Source organism: Dermacentor variabilis, unplaced genomic scaffold (assembly GCF_050947875.1).
Source record: "Dermacentor variabilis isolate Ectoservices unplaced genomic scaffold, ASM5094787v1 scaffold_16, whole genome shotgun sequence".
In the NCBI taxonomy this organism is placed as follows: domain Eukaryota; kingdom Metazoa; phylum Arthropoda; class Arachnida; order Ixodida; family Ixodidae; genus Dermacentor; species Dermacentor variabilis.
Genome location: NW_027460324.1, coordinates 194,000 through 212,304, shown reverse-complemented (window position 1 = coordinate 212,304; position 18,305 = coordinate 194,000). Strand labels below are relative to the sequence as shown.

The 18,305-nt window shown below is 46.3% G+C and overlaps 2 protein-coding genes and 1 pseudogene across 2 annotated transcripts; 1 reads left to right on the top strand and 2 right to left on the bottom strand.

The window, feature by feature from the left end:
* Positions 1-2,240, bottom strand: part of LOC142568089 (uncharacterized) — a 42,498-nt pseudogene extending 40,258 nt beyond the window's left edge.
* Positions 2,241-4,605: 2,365 nt separating this feature from the next.
* On the bottom strand, positions 4,606-7,563 carry LOC142568033 (uncharacterized). Its single transcript, XM_075678110.1, has 2 exons — positions 7,113-7,563; positions 4,606-4,915 (listed from the first exon to the last, which is right to left on the bottom strand). Exons 1-2 carry the CDS (start codon positions 7,309-7,311, stop codon positions 4,809-4,811), a joined length of 306 nt encoding a protein of 101 aa, XP_075534225.1. The 5' UTR covers positions 7,312-7,563; the 3' UTR covers positions 4,606-4,808.
* A 5,966-nt stretch (positions 7,564-13,529) lies between these two features.
* LOC142568088 (uncharacterized) lies at positions 13,530-17,770 on the top strand. Its single transcript, XM_075678183.1, has 3 exons — positions 13,530-14,101; positions 14,954-15,097; positions 17,381-17,770. Exons 1-3 carry the CDS (start codon positions 13,811-13,813, stop codon positions 17,768-17,770), a joined length of 825 nt encoding a protein of 274 aa, XP_075534298.1. The 5' UTR covers positions 13,530-13,810.
* Positions 17,771-18,305: the final 535 nt, after the last annotated feature.

Below are 18,305 nucleotides of genomic sequence, written 5' to 3'. Positions count from 1 at the left end.
GCGAAGTAACATTAGAATTTTTTATGTCTAGCCAGAGAAATATGGAATGTCTTCAGGCCAACTAATACTTCCGAAACCATAGCGTAGCACGACCGGAGCCTTAGCTGCTAGATTTCCGAGGCAGCTAGGCGCAACCGTTAAAGAAACACACGTGCTCGCCGCGACACACTGTGAAAAATATATAAAGCTTAAAAAGCTTCTTTCGTCATTTCTTCACTTGATGGCGCTAGCTTCTTTACGAAAACTGTCCACTTGAAGCGGCGCGAAAACGGAAACATACGAACTAATACGGCCGCGCACGTGTGTCTCGTCTGGTCGGGAGGCTGGAATATGCCGCGCTTCGTCGCCAGGGCGGCGTGCAACGCACTCTTTTCGACGCGCCGCCTATCCAGCGCTGGTTCCCCATAGGCTTCCGATGAGCTTCGTATCCGGATAAGGGCGAGATTTTCTTTGCTGTCGAGCGATTTCCAGGAACCCAAGGAAACCACGTCTGCGTGGAAACGTCGTCGTCTTCCTTCCCCTCTTGGAAGTCTTGCAATCGTCTTCTGATACTTGGAAATTTGTCCTTGAATATGCATGATATCCTTTGGCTGTAGAATGTATTTTGAGAAAATAGTGGAGAATCCTGCAATACGCAGAATGACAGGCAGGAGGTAAGCAATACTGGAAGCTTCAAAGCAATTGACTGTAGACGCTACATTCCTTCGTATAAGCAATACTGGAGCCTTCAAAGCTTTAGAATGGAGATACGGCTTTCCTTCGTGTAATGCCTATTTTTCGAATCTAAGGTCAAGGAAACACTGTTATAAATGCTAAGAAACAAGAAGGTTTCTACAGTACGGACTCCATACACAATTAAAACATGCAAACACCTATCTTCAGCACAATGCAGAAGAGCTCTAACAACGCTCGAGCCCACATAGCCTGCTACAGAGGTTAAGAGAGCGCGTATTATTGCTATACTGCAAATATTGCACGTGTACTGTTTAGAAATAGCTACATTTTGCAAAAGTAGAGCACCATACTTTTTCAGAAGCGGCTGCGCGTAGTAGTAGTAAGTGACTTTAAAGTGGGAAAAGAGGAGATAATAGCAGTACCGTAACTGTCTCTCGCTTAGGAGGTCACCTCAACAGTACTGCACGGGGGAGGGTAAGGAGAATAAAGGAGTGAAGAGAAACAAAGATGAAAGAGGTAGCGTAAGGCCGTGAAGAGAAAAAATAGAAAATGAAGCGTGAAACGGGGCCTACGGCCGCGTGTAAAGGTTCGAGGACTCAAAGAACTCAATGAGAGCTGGAAAGGCTCTTTTGAGTAAATCCGCAAAACCCCTAGGAAATAGAAAGTCCTCAGAACAGGCTGTGGGGAGTCCTATCGATATGAGGCGATTAGGGTTTATCGAGCTGAGCTATAAGCCGCGCAGTCGAGAAGGATGTGTGTGTGAGTGGTATTAAAGGAGAAAATGAAGAGATAAGTACAGCGCCGTTACTGCCTCTCTTGCGACGGCATCTCCACAGAGCTGCACGGGTAAGGGGAAAGGGATAAAAAGAGTAGCGGAGAAAATGGAGTATAGAAAGGAGAGATAGCCCAGCGGTAAGGCACGCCAAGGAAGTCGCGGCGGCTACAGCCGCTCGTACGTGTCGGCGCCGTCCATATAGTCGACCAGCGCCGTGAAGGCGCGCCCGATCACAGATGAATGGGCCGACGGGAAGAGAAGCGCCTAGGTGCTGTCGCACGGCAGGCCGAGGCGGCGGTACGCGTTCGTGAGCGCGTCACGCTGAGCCGAGTACGCTGGGCACCGCAAAAGTACATGCTCCAAGTCCTCCACATTAGGCGCACTTGAGGCAAAAGGGGCTTACCGTACCTTGAAGGCGGTACGTCCTTGCTGCGATGCGGTAGCAGCCGATGCGGAGACGAAGCTGCAGCGCCCGGTCTCTTCGGTGAAGGCCCGCGCGCGGCAGCAGCTTCGGCGGGTTGCCAGTGGCGACGTGCGGGTCCGGGTGTCGTGCTCGCAGCATGCCGGCCACGGTGTGACGGGCGACATCGAACGGCGTCACGACAAGCGACCGAGGTACTTGCGCAGTGTGGGCGGTTTTCACGAGCCGGTCCGCTTCCTCGTTCCCGTGTATGTCAGTGTGGGAAGGCACCCACTGGTGAACGAGGTCGCATCCCTCCTTGCAAACGCCGTGCAGCTTTCGCAGGAGGCGCTGGATCAGCGGGGCGCCGTGGTCTGCCCTGGCCAGCATGTGCAGCGCCGCGCGGGAGTCCGTGAGGATGGCCGCCGCCAGAAGGTTAGCTCCGCCGCCAAGTCGATGGCCGCGAGCTGCGCGTGTGTCGACGAGACCGCGCTAAACACGCGTCACTGGCTCTGCGCCGGGATCTCAGGAGCGACGCACGCGGCAGCGTCAGCACCGTCCCGCAAGACGGAGCCGTCGGTGAACACGAGTACCCGGCCGGCCAGCTCCTCGTCGATGGTTGCAGCCGTCCCCTGTTTTAGGGTAACCATGGGCGTGCTCCGCTTGCCTCGAACCCACAGAGTGCTCGAACCCCAGGGACGGTCGTGCGGATGAGAAGGCGGCGTTCTCGGTGCGGAGGCGGAGCGAGCCACGCACACGTGGCGGCGACCCGTGCCGGAGCATGGGAGAGCGCGCAACCGGGTGACCAGGGGCTGACCATGCCGCGAGCGATGCAGGCGCTCCACGTGGTTGAGGGCCCGCCCCTCAGCCAGGAGAGAGATGAGCGTCTCTCCTGCCTCGTAGGGCAACATTACAAGACTAGCTTCAGTTGTCACACTCCGCCCGCGCGCTTACAGCCGCTGTCGCCACTTCTGTGACAGCCGCCAGATGGCAGCGCCGTTCCATCGCGCTCTACTGCACACGCCTCGCCGCAGCCTTGAGCTCGTGCAAACGGTCAGTTTGCGCGTGTTTCAAGCTCGCTCGCGTTCTCCCTTGTCCGAATTAGTGATGCCATAAGAAAGCGGTATCCACCTACAGCAATAAGATTAGCGAGCCAGTTGGTTCATACTGAAAGAAGGGTAAACTGCACGAAAGGAAGACACGCATACAGCGAAGCGCAGAAGCTGAGTTTCTAAACGTCGTGTGTTTCTTCGTGTCGTCTTAATGTTTCACGCTGTTTCTTAACGTTTCGCGCAATTAAGGCGCAGGAGCCTGAAGGTCTGGCCAAAGTGCGTGATTGTAGGACGATCTTCATCCCCACCGAAGCTTGTCACCACGCCAAAGAAACGCTACAAAAAGAACGATGAGGTCAGTCTATGAACGCGCAAGCGAAAAAAGAAAAAGAAATCATCGGCTCTTACACTCGGAGAAGATGGTTAACCAACGAAGCTGAAGCGTGCGGCCCCTGTGTTTATCACTGGGTTAATCCCGAGGGTTCATTATAGTATTTCTCAATTATGAGGTTACATACACAATCGCCTGCGAGAGAAGACGTCACTGACGGTATGCCCGCAGTCCACCGTTATCGCTTGCGTTCGATATCTCGAATTTGCTCGGCGGCGTGGTTAGCAGCCTTCGTCCGCTATTTGCCGCTTGTGATTCTTCGAAATTAAATTTCTTCAAAATTAAATCTGTCCGTTACGTAAGGCATTGAGTGGCTCATACTCCCTTAGACCGCTCGGCCCCGTTACCACAAATTGCAATACATCCCTTAACGTCTATCATTTACTGTGGCCGTGCTCGCAAGGTCACAAACTCCGAACCGGACATGCGTAAGTGTGAACAAGCAATCCGGAGCGAAGAACTCGCTCCCCAACTCTGGGTCGTCCAGCAGGTCCCCAACGCCGCCAGGAAACTCAAGCTCCCGGTTCCGTCGTGGGCGAGACCCACTCCATGAGAGCCCAAAGCTCTCGTGGCCTGCTGGACCTTGCATAAAGTTTATTTCCTTCCTTCCTCCATACTCCCTTAAGCAATGGCTCATACCCCCGTAAACGCGGCCTCCCCATTACGACAACAGAAGTGTAATTCTACGCTGGAATGATGAACGGCCACGCTCCCTTACAAAAATCATTGCAGACTTGCTGCAGAAACTCTGCATACCCCGAGTCACCCGGGATGCAGAATATCTGAAGACAGGTAACAGACTTTCTGTCACCCCCTGTCACCTCCCAGCGCCCAATTGGTACACCCTTTCTGCAGAAAGTCTGCATACCCCGAGTCACCCGGGATGCAGAATATCTGAAGACAGGTAACAGACTTTCTGTCACCCCCTGTCACCTCCCAGCGCCGAAGTGGTACACCCTTTCTGCAGAAAGTCTGCATACCCCGAGTCACCCGGGATGCAGAATATCTGAAGACATGTGACAGACTTTCTGTCACCCCCTGTCACCTCCCAGCGCCCAATTGGTACACGCTTTCTGCAGAAAGTCTGCTCAGTCTCTGTAGCCGCAGGATGCAGCATTTCTGCAGAAAGTCTGCTTAATCTGTGTAGCCGCAGGATACAGCATTTCTGCAGAAAGTTTGCTCAATCCGTGTAGCCGCAGGATACAGCATTTCTGGGAGTCTGTCGAGATTGTGGTCACAGGATGCAGCATATAAGCAGACATTTGATAGAATTTGTGCAGCCCACCTACCGGGAATCGGCATGCACGCATGCAATGAAATACCAGATGCAATATGATTTTTTTATCGATTTGACTTTATTTGACTGGTTTGCATATAGCTTCATTGTTTGTTGTGCTGTGACAGGCACTAGCAGTTAGTGGGGAAAAAATGTGTTTTTTTTTCTACTAACCTTATTTGCCAGTGCCTGTCACAGCACAATGAACAATGAAGTAATAGGACCTCTTTTCCAGCACTTCATTCCTCGGAACAGGTGTCATTCTTCGCTCCCATTTTTTGCAGCATAGAGCCCAGGCTTCTCTTTACTTTCATATCTGAGCATTTGAATCTGCTGCATGTGTATTCTGTAAAAGAATGAAAATTAATGTTCAAGACATTATTTAGGGACATATCTTGAGAAGTACAACCCTGAAATAATATGACGAACAACATGTCTTGCCATATATTGGCACAACACAAGGGTCATACAGCTTGAACTATTTCCTGAATTTTGGTCAGCCAACCAAGATGACTTGGAATTGAGATTAACTGGAATCCAGCATGCCATATTGCAGTCAATATAATGCCAGTCAGTGCAGTAAGATTTGTTAGTGGTGCTGACATCAACACAGAGGCAACAACATGCTGGGATTCTGCACTAAGAATCACGAGTTCAGCTCCAGTCTGTGGCGGCAAGAATGCATGTGAAGGGGCAGCAAGGCATTGCAGCTGGCACTGCACACCGAAGTTTTTCTGTGCATGTAAAAATGACTTGGTTGGATCCAGCTAGGTTACTTTTAGTATCCTGTGGCAAGTGCAATGTAATGCCCACCAGAAGCAGGCATGCAAGATATTTACAGCAGCAAAATTTTTTCCCCAACTCATTAGCACTTTCATTTGTAGCAATGAGCACTTTCAACGGAAACATCCAACCACTTAGGAAAACACTGCATAGACCATAATAAGGCCTACCCACCTGTTTCAAGGTGAAACAGGTGAAGAATGCAGCACTGTATTGGCAACAATAAACCATGGAGAGCCAATAAGACAGAGCAACATCCAGACATTAAAAAAATACTCTGTAGAAAGAGAGAAAAGGAGTGTAGACCTAAAATGCACTATTCCAGTAGGTCAGAAGACATTTAAGGAGAGAAAGAGTTGTATGGAACACAGAACAAAAGCAACTAGCTAAACGATATCTAAGCAAGAAGCGGTACAGTTGAGCTGGGCGTGTAATAGCTCTTAACAAGGTGTAGATTGCAAGAAAAAAAAATAGATATGGAAGGCTGGAAATAGGAAACCTGTAGGCATAAACTGCACTTATACCAGGATCATTGTTTTTATTTTCAACAAAATTTCTAAAATTCTGCTGTTGCAGATATTAAGATTTTGCCTCTGCAGTTGACTAAAAAAGCAACATTACATGTGTGACTAACCACAGCACAAAATTTGGCAGTTTACAAATGTATGCTAATTGCTTTAAGTTGCCTTAAGGGCACATATTGCAACAGCACAATTATAGCCATTGATACCCAAGACATCTTTAGTTAGAGCTGATTCTCTATACCAGCACTGCATTCAGGGTATAGGAAACTGAAAATGTGTGGTAGAAAGCATTGGTGCACCAATCACTGTCCTGCTGCAAAAAATTAGGGGTAACTGGGACACCAGTGCATCTTGCAGCACACTTTAACGACACAACCTTAAAGTTTGTGCTTATTGAATTGCTAAAACTGAATACATTCACATACTGATGAACTACTATTGCTTATTAAGTGAAACAAGTGCCACGAAATCAAATTACAAAGGATAAGTATCCCCACAACTTAGCCTTCAGCTATTATTTGTTAAACATGTGATGCCTGCTATATAAGTGATACCAAGTGGGAGGTGCAATGATGGCATTAGCAATTCCTGAAAATTCTGTTCGGAGATAAAAAATAAATGGTATAGCATGGAATAAGGTGCGTTGAAGAACGATAGAACAAATAAAAAAAGCCTTGATTCCTCTTGCAGCAATAATGATTGAGGCTGACACAAATGATGGTCATAGCGGGTTTACACATACTTTCAAATTCAGAGTATCTTACGTATGTCGAACGCAGCAAATGAATGATAGATTACACGACACAGTGCTGTAATGTCATCAAGCTGAACAATGTGGTTTCTGCAACCACACATTCCTTCATAAGCATTTGTTATATTAGGGTATACTGCAAACAAGTCAAGCAAGGTTACAAAAGCAAAGGACAAAGTGCTTTGTGAGAGATAGAACTTCTTCAGAGCTTCACACAAAGGCAAACAATCAGCTATTGCTTGTTTTTTAACCTGACTTATCATATGCTAGAAAGAATGCTCACATCTCAGCAATGAACTCGCCTGTAACTACAGAGAATGTCTTGAAATCTAAAGGATTGTCGCAAAAAATGGTTTAGCCTAAGTAACCTTGCTCATCCTTGCTTTATTGCTTATGCACAAATTTTCCTCCACTTGTTACGTTTTTTTACATGAGAATAGCTTATAATGGTTACGTCAGGTTAGTTAGCAAAAAAAGTTACATACCAAGGACTGCAGAGACCCTCTTCTGGTCCAAGGCTGCTTTCACCTTGTTTTCTTTATGGCTGTTTGCCTGCCGGCCAAAAAGTGTCTTGTTGGCAAGCTCCTCATCAGTGAAAAGCACCCTAATCAGTGCCCTTGAGAATTTGCATGGAGCATCATGGTAGGTTTGTTCCAGCCTCGTCAGTGTGGCCTGAGACACCATGACGCCTCCACCAATATCTCGTTGCTGCAATAAGAAAGAACACAAGGCGTGGGTATGTTCACAAAATATAACTGCGTAGTTGAACTACAGAACACCATAAAATCTAACAGCAAACTACCTTAAGAAGACCCTGGAATGGCTTATTTCGGTTTCAGAACAGTGATGAGGCAGGGAGTATTGTGGTAAAGTGACCCTTTTGCAGTACAATTTTCTTAATACGTTGACTATTAAGGCATGCCAGTAAACATTGCCCTCCTCCTCTGGCATGTCAGGCTGTGTTATTCCTCCTCAGCATGTGTGTGTCACAGCTGGCGGCTCAGCCCCAGCTTCTGGAGGCATGCATCATCCTTAGAATGACAGAGAGCTGAGCTAGTTGGTAAGGATTCATTATGCAAAAATAGAGGTGAGGCGTGCAGGCAGAACACAAGAGTAGAGAAGTGGCGTCCACTTCCCTGCTCTTGTGTCCTGTCTGCACGCCTCACCTCTTTTTTGCATAATGCATCATCCTGTGATATTATTCTCGTCTACTTCCGCTTGCGAGTTCGAGAAGAGCTCCAGTGACGCGGTTGAGCTCTTTGAGCCATCAAGCATCTCAGTTTGTTTGGTTTCTCACCGAGCAGAAACGGACCCCAAACTGTGAGTGCGAATTGAGATTAAATGCAGAGATGGCATTTGGATCTCACACCAACACGTTGCTGACGACGACAATGCCTGTGCAACACTGCCTAGCCCGTTGGATTCCTCTGATAACCGAAAGTATGTCGCTACTGTGGTAGCTGACAGTCATTTGCCTTAGTATTTGAGCGTTTTGCGGCTAAATAACATTTCACTATTATTTTAAAGTTCGGAATTAAGTTGAAGCCTGCGTTGTTGTGATGTCACGTTAAGTATGTTAAAGAAGCAGGGTTGGAAAAAATCAGCATACAGCTGTGTCACATACAGATTGCTAGCAATCAGGCACATACCCAGGGGGGGGGGGCCCTTCCCCGCCCGCGCCACCACTCCTCACACACATTTCTAAAGCACCGCTTGATCAATGTTGAGACTTAACAGCTATTCGGCAGTCAACATTTTGCTGCCTTTTTCACTCCTTTTGGATGGTGGTAGTTATCGGCATCTCCAGGGGTGTGACGGTCAGTTTTCTCATCGATTCAGTGCCCGCACTAATAAATCAAGATACGTTCAGTCACCATCTGTTCAACGGTCACGCACATCGCTGTTGCTTCGTTAGTTCAACCTTCTTTGTTTAGATTAATCCAGGGACCAGGAAAGGGATTTCGTTCGTGGTCAGCTGGTCTGATTATATGTTCGAGGAACGAGCTGCAGCTGGAGAAAACACCACTTGCGTTTAACTTTTCCTTTTGCTTCATTATTTCCTCAAGTGACGGATCGCTGCGACGCTGGCAGAGCCTTGGAACCATATATACCCGTGATATGGATTAGATGAGGTGGAAAACAAGATCATACGAAACAGCATCCATAACCAAACCCTGCAATAACATTTAAACCCATAAGCAACATGACTGTCACCCGTTACATAGTCTGGTTTTTCCCTAATTGCACAGCACTTTTCGTGCGAAATTGGCAACTGGAAACAAGAGTTACAAGTAGTTGAGAAATTAAGCAATATACTAAAGGAGAGAGCCAAGACAACAACCAAACAGGAAGAAAAAGCAAAAATGAACCAATTTAACCGTCGTTTGTGAAAATATTTATCGATCAACGTCTTTTTATTTAAAGGACGTAGAGAAAATGCCTCCGGAAGTGCACAATAATTCCGTGCATTTTGAATGACGCTTCTACAGTTATCAGTCGAGCCACCTGATGTAGCCACTTCTCAGCTGTGTGTTTATGCAGGTGTTTTCCTAACCTTGCGCAGTGGGCACAGTACGTCTAGAACTGCAGCGTCCTGCGCTCTACGCGGTTGTATGGGACTGGTGGTCAGGCATCGTTATGCAACTTCCCAAATAACAACACGAGTGGGTTTTGGCACTTAACGTGGTAGAGCAGTAAACGAGGGATTAAAAATAACTGTGATTGTTCCACAAATATATAATTCTTCCAGAGATAATTAAAATAACGCTACTATAGTCGGATACAATTTAAGTCTGCAGTGAAGCCCCGCCCACGCCTTCATAATCGCCAGCCACTGCTCCTCCGCAAGGCTGCAAATAATTCGTACTTCAAGCTTTTCCTGTTGCGCAAATCAGGCGGTAACCACAAAAATAAAATTAGTAGTGCGTAATTTTATATGTTTTCCCTCGCCCGCTATAGTGGAATGGCGACAGCCTAATTCTTTATTGAACTGAAATAAAATGCTTGCTTCGATCAAACTATTTATCTTCAAGTTTCACTTCAGTTGGCAGTAAAGTTTCATGAGCAAAACCGGCTCAGCAGTGAAACTAACTGTACCGCAGACTTTTGAAGAATAATTATGGAGTTTTACGTGCCAAATCCATTATCCAATTATGAGGCATGCCGTAGCGGGTGACTCCGGAAATTTGGACCACCTGGGATTCTCTAATGTGCACCTAAATCTAAGTACATGTGTGTTTTCGCATTTCGCCCCCATGGAGAATGCAGCCGCCGTGGCCGGGATTCAATTTCAGGACCTTGCACTTAGCAGGCCAACACCATAGTCACTAAGCAACCACTCTAGGCAAACATTTGAAGAGTGAAATGCTCAGACTCCATACACTTTGTCCATGTCTGTTGTACACCTCACTGCTCCTTCCGATGAAAAGACTCTTCAAGAACAGCGGATGCTCCGGAGCTATCAAGTACAACGTCATCTTGAAAAAGCCGCATGATGATGATTTTGTTTGCTTCTCTGATTGGCTAGCAGAGTAACACAACCTCGCGCAGTCTGTGTGCCTTGGTTGCCAACTGCTGTTTTTTAAGTTGAATGCTACTATATAAATCATTATTTTACACTTTCGCTTGTTTCCTTGTTCTTGGCAGTGTTCTTCTGGCGCTTCTTTTTTGCGCGAGTACATTTGATGTGGTTCCTTGTTTGCCAAGTATAGGAGAGGTGTATCTCACAGACCTACCTGTGATATACACCTTATTTCATTTCTCTTTTGTGGGTTTACGCGTCTTTATGGTGAATGGTGGACATTATTTATATTAGTACTACTAAAGCTACTCCCCTCTTCATTTGCATAGAAAAGTTACCTTGGGTTAGGACCCCCCCGAAAAAAATCCTGGGTACGTGCCTGCCAGCAATGGTTATTTTTGTGCGTGTGAATCTACATGTGTAAACATTACACAGTTAACCCAGAGCATTCAAACTGTGTCCTCAATGTAAACTTATGGAAACAGCCGTGCACTACATGATCTGCGTGATGCTGATGAATGCAGCCGTGTCCGCATAACGGCCAGTGAACATATCCACCCTTGCGGTGCACTCCCCAGGCGATACAACCCGAACACTACCCGGTAATGGGTTCGGGAGCGCCTGTACCCATCTTTTTTTTTTTTCGATGGGTGCGAGCGGTGGGTTTCGAACTGTCCACCTACCGCTGCCGTGGCGGCCGCCCTATACACTCGGCCACGGCTGCGGTCAATGTAAACTTCCCTTAACTATTTATGCATTTGTCAAAATAGTTTCAGGGTCCCTTTACTTAGGCATTAATTAAACTGGTGCTGAGAAGTTGATAAACAAGTGCTGCACACCACAGATCGAGCAAGTTATTGCAGTAAAACTCTTACCGTGTTCTCTTCAGGCTCGGCAGGCTTTGCCCCTTCAGAAGCTGATGTTAACTTGTCAACAGCCCGCTGCAGCTTTTTAAGCATTTTGGAAATGTCTGAAAGAAGAAGAATTAAGAAGTTCAAGAGTAAGCATTTCTACCATGGAGTAAGATGTATAGGAGCACTGACTGCTGATTAGAGAGCTTTTAGTGATGCCATGATGGGCAGCTTTGAAACTTCTGTGCAGGTCATGACACTGCACATTACTCCGTTCTGCTTAACTGGCAGCTATGAAAGCTTGCACTTTATATTATTTGCCACTTATCAATCTCCGTATAGTTGATTGTTGCCTCAGCTTAGGCTGCAGACACTCGCATGTTGACGCTCACTTCATGCGAAGCAGGATTATCTTAAGAATTTCATTGTGAAACACTCCTATAGGAGAATGAGAATGTGCAATAGACAGCACAAAAAGGTATTTTGGCCACTGGTGATGTGCATGAATAATCAAAAAGCACATACCGATTAAATCTTTGTGCTCTCGAAGCCGTTCTTTTAGGACTGCATTTTCCGCCATGAGGGCTTCGATTTGTGACACGTGGTCACAGCATGGCGTTTTCTGCAAAGGAATTGCTGAACTGTATAAAGGCAACGTCGATTCTCCCTGCAGGTTTGAGAATGATACATGTGTATCCTGCAGAGAAGTCTGATTGTTTAACGCACACCCACTGCTGCACCTGCACTGAATAGGCATCTGCACCTGTGGAGGCTGTAAGAATAAACAGTACCCAGCACAGCGGTTTGTTTTCTTTCTTAACCCTTTGAGAGTAACCACATTTACGGTTACCAAGAGCGAAGCACCACAATGATGCATCGCAGCCTGTACTCCTGTAAAGGTCAGCTGACTGAACTGTTTGTGCTCGGCCATATTAAACATCCAGGAGACAGTGCATTGAAAGCATATTTAGCGCCAGCGAACAAGGACAGAAGCGAGATGACACCACAATGTGCTAACTTCAACAACTTCAACAACTCCACTATCGATTGAATGTTCTGCCCTTACCTGTGTCAAAGGGTTGCGTTCTGCACGTGTGGCTAACTTCGTCCTCTTTCTTTCCATTTTGCCTGCCTCACCTGCAGATATAATGCATATTAGATACACACGCCTCTGAGGCCCAGTACCTGTTAGCGCTGGGCCACTTGTACTAGTGCCACACTTCCCGACTCCACGTTTGGTTTTGAGACCCACGAAATGCACCCATGGATGCACAGCTTTGACTCGCCAACACGCTGGTTCACTCGATGCAATCCGACGCATTGCGGGGCGGCTAATTCTTTTTTGCAAGGTGCAGCACAGCATGGTCGTGCAGACGCCGTTACTGGGCATATGAGATCTTGTCAACAACGCGGGACCGCACTCGCCATGCAGTGCTACCTTGCGTATGGCTCAAGATTACGCAAGCAGGGTGCGTATGTCCCTGGACAAAATATCCGTACCGTACACGGGGTATGCACGCACAAGCAGGCGATATAGCGCCGTGCGCAATATTTGCCGTGCTGGAAAAAGCCACACTTAGTAAAGACTGAACCACACAGCCGCGATTTCACGCTCGAACGGCCATGCGAGATTGATGAGCGACAAGTTCGGCTGTCACCCAAGCCTACTTATTGCCGTCGCGCATGCAATCGCTCGGTTTTGGGATTCTAAAGTTTATCACTCGTCACCCTGAAATTCCCAACGCGATGGGTGTTTCGTCACGTCGTCACTCGCTCAATCGCGCTCGTGTGGTTCCCACTTAAGTTAACGATCGATATAACTAACAAAGGCCGCGGATGCACACTTTTAGCCTATCTCCATGACAGAAGCGCAGTCTCGAAATGAAGCGCCTATTTATAGCTCAAGCACTCGCACTAGTAGCAAGATAAATAAATACACAGATAATAAAATTGAAAGTGCAGTGATTTTCACCATTACTTACCAGCAGCCACCAGGTATGCGTCACATGCCTCGTCTCCATCCTTCCAAAGCACCTTGAAGGTTTTGCCGGCTAAAGCCTCCACCACTGTAGCATCTTTCATAATCGATGTGGCAGTGGCTACATCGACCATGCGTCTAGTCGCATACACATCCCACTGTTCGGTCGACGCCCACTTGACTAAAATATGCGACATTACGGAATGAAACAAAAAAAGCCGACAGAGAACAAAACAACAAGGATCGAAAAGCGAACAACTGGCTTGACTAGGCTACAACGTGCTCGGCTACAATAGCCAAACATTGCTGAAGGGGCTAAAACGGCACGTAAAAGCGGCTAAAGATATTTGCTTCATTTTGGCTACATTCATCATTAAACGTTATAAAAAATGACAAATTAAAACAAATAGGAGTACGAAAAATCGATAATTTAATATAAATTGTTATTATTGACCACTTGTATTTGTACTTGAACGTTGGGTGTCAAACTCTTCAAGTTGACAAGTTTTCTTGGCACTTGCTTGTTGTAGCGCCATCTGGAAGGCTTATTATAAACTCGGAACGCGCAAATACTTTAAAAATAAAGCGTATTTTTGTAACTTGAATCTGCAGTGGCAATCGCGACGGCGCAGTAAAAAGGGGTGGAGGGGAAACTATCGCGCCACCGCCTCTCATGACCTCGTGTTGCGTATAGTAGCAACGATTGTTTTCACAACCCGGGACATGTGGCCTCTATCCGAGTAAGCGCAAGGCACCGGCACTGTACGTCAATAGCTACACAGTTCCTGCAGGAAATTGCTAGCTGCCCCCGTTTACCGGATTTGTTCTGAAAATATGCCGAAAAGATACCGAGAGTGGCTGTTCAAAGACAATATTGGGAAGCCTCGCTCAACAGAAGCTAGGCACGCGAAGAAAGCTGCTCATAGTGATGGCCCCTCGCTGCTTGGAGGTCCCGACAGAGTGGAAGATGCAGCGGCTGCAGTGGGAATGCCGGCTGACGCTTTAAGTGGCGAAGAATCTACGAGTGACGACTTCCTCGACGACACAGCAGCAGACCCTTCCCTCGGCTCCATAAGTGATGGGCTTCCTGAAGCAAGCGATGGGCAGCTGAATATCGTACAAAGTGTAAGTGCGACTAAAGTACTGTTTAATTTTCTTGCAAGACTTGTTTTAACACACAAATCTGCTATTGTGGCATCGTGAATGTTCGCGTACATCATTTTGCATTTCGCGTGTTGGCACGTAGTGCGGCCGGTGCACAGGCAGGCAGAGAACAAGGCGAAGTCGACCAATAAACTGGAACAGTTCATTTGACAAACTTGTGCCCGCAAAAGAAAAAAAAAACGTTAGTGGTGATAGTAGCCTGCATGGACGTCTGTCGTCGAACCGAATGCCGCCCCGCTGGCGTGCACGTAATTTATAACTCTGTCACTGAACTTATACCTGTGCCACATTCGCGCAAATTAACGCCATTTGAGTTGAGGCCTTCAATTCCTTAACGTCACTAAATCTTGGTGTCCGTGACACACATCTAGATTTAATGGAATCAATTAAATGTGCGATGACGGTAGTTACAGTTCGATTTTCGTTGCAAGCTTATCAGAAAATAAATGTTCGTTCAGTTGAAAGGATATTCTACAGAAAAAAAAAACGTATAAAGCGTCTTTATAGAAGTAACGCGCCTATTAGTACATAAATCATTCGACTGTACGAAAGCATTTGTTTATCGGTCGCTTTCGAGTGGACAGCAATTAGAAAATGGCACAACTTTTTGTTTTGTTACAACCTTCACGCATCTGTTCAGCTCCACACTTTGAACTTTGTCAAGCATTATGCAAGATAAAGTTACTCTTTATAGCTGTAGCATATGCTTTACACTCTCTGCAGCTATGTGCAATGATGCAGTAAGCCCTGTTAAGCCTGCATTCTTCATATATTTTTCTTGAGTAATAATACAGAACAGGTCTGTTTCCACAGGATTCAGAAGCAGATTCTGCAACAGAAGAAGATCCTGCTGATGCTCTGAGATATGACCTGCTGGATGATGTATCCTTGTGCTCCAGTGATGACGAGGACTTGTCGCCCCAGCATGAACCCTCAGCAAACCAGACATCAGAACTGGTCAGTCTTTTCAGTAGTCTTACTCATGGGCACTATAGAGTCGTAAGTCAAGGACGGGCATGTCCTTTCTCCTCCTCAAAAAATCCTAAGTGGGACCTAATCCATTAATGAAAGGTTCATTCTTTCCTGGTTTTGTTCATGACACTCCTGCTTGTCATGAAGGATTGTTCATTCCACATTTGTTTCTCCTTATCAGCTGTTAGTTACTGGTCACCGCAACACCCATACCATGCCTCCGCTCATGGTTGGCTGTCATTTTTGCAGTTATGTGCATTAAATTATTGTAGTTCTAGAAATTGACACACATGTCTGTACGCAGCCCGGTTCTTGCGGTATTCAACTAAAAAATAGTACATCTGTCTTGTCAGCTCCTCAGGTGTTAAATGAGATTAGTTGTCATTACTGAAAATTGTGCTGTTCAAACAGATGACCATCCGCCCTTCCTTGTCTTAGCCCTTGTCATCCCCTGCACTCCTGCAGAGAAAATGGAACAGGGCCAAAATACCTGCTCAAGATGTCCAGGGAAAACACGGGGAATGCGGGAGATGGAAATTCAAGACGATGAGCAAAACTCATTGCATTCACCTTGTTCACGTTTTGCTCATCTGCTCATAATGTGACACTCCTGTTGATGAATCCATCTTTCCGGCCACCAACAGTCTCTAAACTGTACTGAGCATTGTTGCCACTAATTTAGAGTAGAATTACTTCAAAATATTTTGACTTCCTCACATAGTGCAATTCAACACGGTGACTTGTAAAAAAATGTAAACATGATTTGCATGCTACTTTTTTATGAATCTACACAAATGCAGCATGTTGCACCCTGCACAGTGAAGAGTGCTGTGCTTACTCAATGTGAATTTACTGTCATTGCACTTAGCAGGCTGACTGATTAATACCCGTGTCACACGGGCACCCACGAACTCCTTCAGCATAAGGGAGCTCGAGACTTCCTAAGGTAGTTTGAGCTCAAGGAAGTTGCATTCGTGTCACATGGCCAATAACAAGGTTTTAAAAGTAGCCGCCAGAGGCGCATTCAGCGGTGTTTGTTTTTTGTACAGGTAAAAGAATATAACTTTTAATTACACTCGTAGCTATTATAAGTAATGCTCTTTCCATAAGAATATTATTCAATTTGTTTGATGCGAAAGTCGTGACCCTCATTAAGAATCAAAGTTCGCTCGCTAAACATAGCATTGCTGACAGTGACATTAGCCAGCCTGTGATCATGTGTGGTTTCCTTTGCAGCGCGACTAGCCACCATAGCATGGCGAGTAGGCTCTGCGTTCTGCTACCCGAACTGCTGCAAACTATATCCAAAATGCAAAATTTTGTGCATGGGGCATTTTGTGCATTTTGTGGGTCTTATTGCTACGATGAGGTTTCACTGCACAGTGCCTTGTCTTGGCCTTTAACCTGATACTATTGCCGCCGCTGACCCAGCATTCTTGTGCAAGTCTCGGCATGGCAAGCCGGACCCGGGCTGGTTCAAACTACCCTATGCAGTCGGGCTTACTCAGCCGGACTCGATGCTTGTTCAGTCCGAGCGGCTAGCATTTACATGAACTCGACAGGCATATTCCAGCCTGACAAGCCGACTTGATCCGATTCTGTAGGGTTCGTGTAAACGCCCTGAAAGACTAGAAAAACATTGCGCCAAGCGGCCTAGGTTGAGAGTATTGTGTATTAGTAAGCATAACTCTTGCTGAATTGTGCTTTAACTTTTATTCAATTCAAGAGAAACGTTCCAAACACGTGCAAGATTAATTTTAATGCAAACGATAATGAAATCATCAGCTTTACGACAGCAAGTATGGGCACGAGAGGACTCCTTTCAGCCGCCAAGGGAGATCACCGATCTCCCTTGACCAAAAGCACCATTAACTCCCTTATTGGAAGGGCGAGGATGTGACACTGAGTGCATCTCCACTGAGATAAAGACAACGAAGTTAAAAGGAGTTTGTGGGTGCCCATTTGACAGAAGTATAACACAACCTGTGTCTCAATAACCACAAAACGAAATAGTGCAAGCGAAGCATATAAGTATGGAAGCAGAAGGGAAAGGAACAGGTAAATGAGAATTCTTGTTGTGGCATAGCTTGCATCTATGTGCTTCTGTCTTTTCTTGCTTTAGCTTACTCTCCTTACAAGGCTGAACTTGCAGCTTTTACTGTGCACATAAACCAGTCAACCTGACAATTTTTTTGTATTGTAATCCTGCATACAGGTGATGTGATGTATGACAGTTCAGTATTCAGGACTGTTTTTCTTGTTTTGCAGGATGAGCCACTGTACGCTGGATCACGTGTGACCGTTGGTGAAAGCATGGTGCTTATTCTTGGGCATTGCCTGCGGCATAACACCACTAAGGAGGCAACTGAGAGCCTTCTGAAGCTTATTGAAGCCCACGTGCCTGAGGAAGCTGCCATACGAACGTCGAAATATGCCTTTTTTAAGCAATTTACAAATGCTAGGGAGAACGCCACATTACATTTCTATTGCCCGTCTTGCTCACTTTATCTGGGCGAGAGGCAGGCACGGGAACTACACTGTTCCACCTGTGGTGCTGATTTTCTTGTCGACATGCTAGAAAAAAAAGAAAACTATTTTCTTACATTCGACATTGCCAAGCAAGTCGAAGACAAACTTTCGCTCGCTGCACTAGACTAAGTTTTTGCCTAGACAACTGTCGTATGATGTAGGCGAGGTAACGACAAGCCAGGGTTACCACAACCTGCCAATGTCTACTCATGACTTGTCGGTAACATGGAATACAGATGGTGTTCCTCTTTACGAGTCATCTGGGTACAGCATATGGCCACTTCTTCTTCAAATAAATGAATTGCCCCAGAAAGTGAGAGCAAAACACATGCTTCTAGCTGGGTTCTGGTTTCGTCCCACAAAACCCAAAATGAATTCCTTTCTGAAGCCATTTGTTGAACAAATGAACATTCTCTCCAACAGTGGTTTCCAGTATACAGATGTGAAAGGAAATGTCCTAAAGGTGCGAATTTTTCCAGGGCCCTGTTGCGTTGACACAGTGGCCAGAGCCATGGTAATGAACATGAGCCAATTTAATGGTTCTTACGGCTGTGCATGGTGCATGCATGAGGGACAAGTTGTTCGGAAAGGCAGCGGTCATGTCCGCGTATACCCTGTTGTCTCTCCTCGACCAGCGCCCAGAACACACGAGACATTTTTGCGA

Coding starts and splice junctions, on each gene's coding strand:
- LOC142568088 (XM_075678183.1), top strand. CDS start 13,811: ATGCCGAAAAGATACCGAGAGTGGCTGTTCAAAGACAATATTGGGAAG. Junction 14,102..14,953: donor AGCTGAATATCGTACAAAGT/GTAAGTGCGACT, acceptor CTGTTTCCACAG/GATTCAGAAGCAGATTCTGC. Junction 15,098..17,380: donor CAAACCAGACATCAGAACTG/GTCAGTCTTTTC, acceptor CTTGTTTTGCAG/GATGAGCCACTGTACGCTGG.
- LOC142568033 (XM_075678110.1), bottom strand. CDS start 7,311: ATGGTGTCTCAGGCCACACTGACGAGGCTGGAACAAACCTACCATGAT. Junction 4,916..7,112: donor GAGGGTCTCTGCAGTCCTTG/GTATGTAACTTT, acceptor ATTCTTTTACAG/AATACACATGCAGCAGATTC.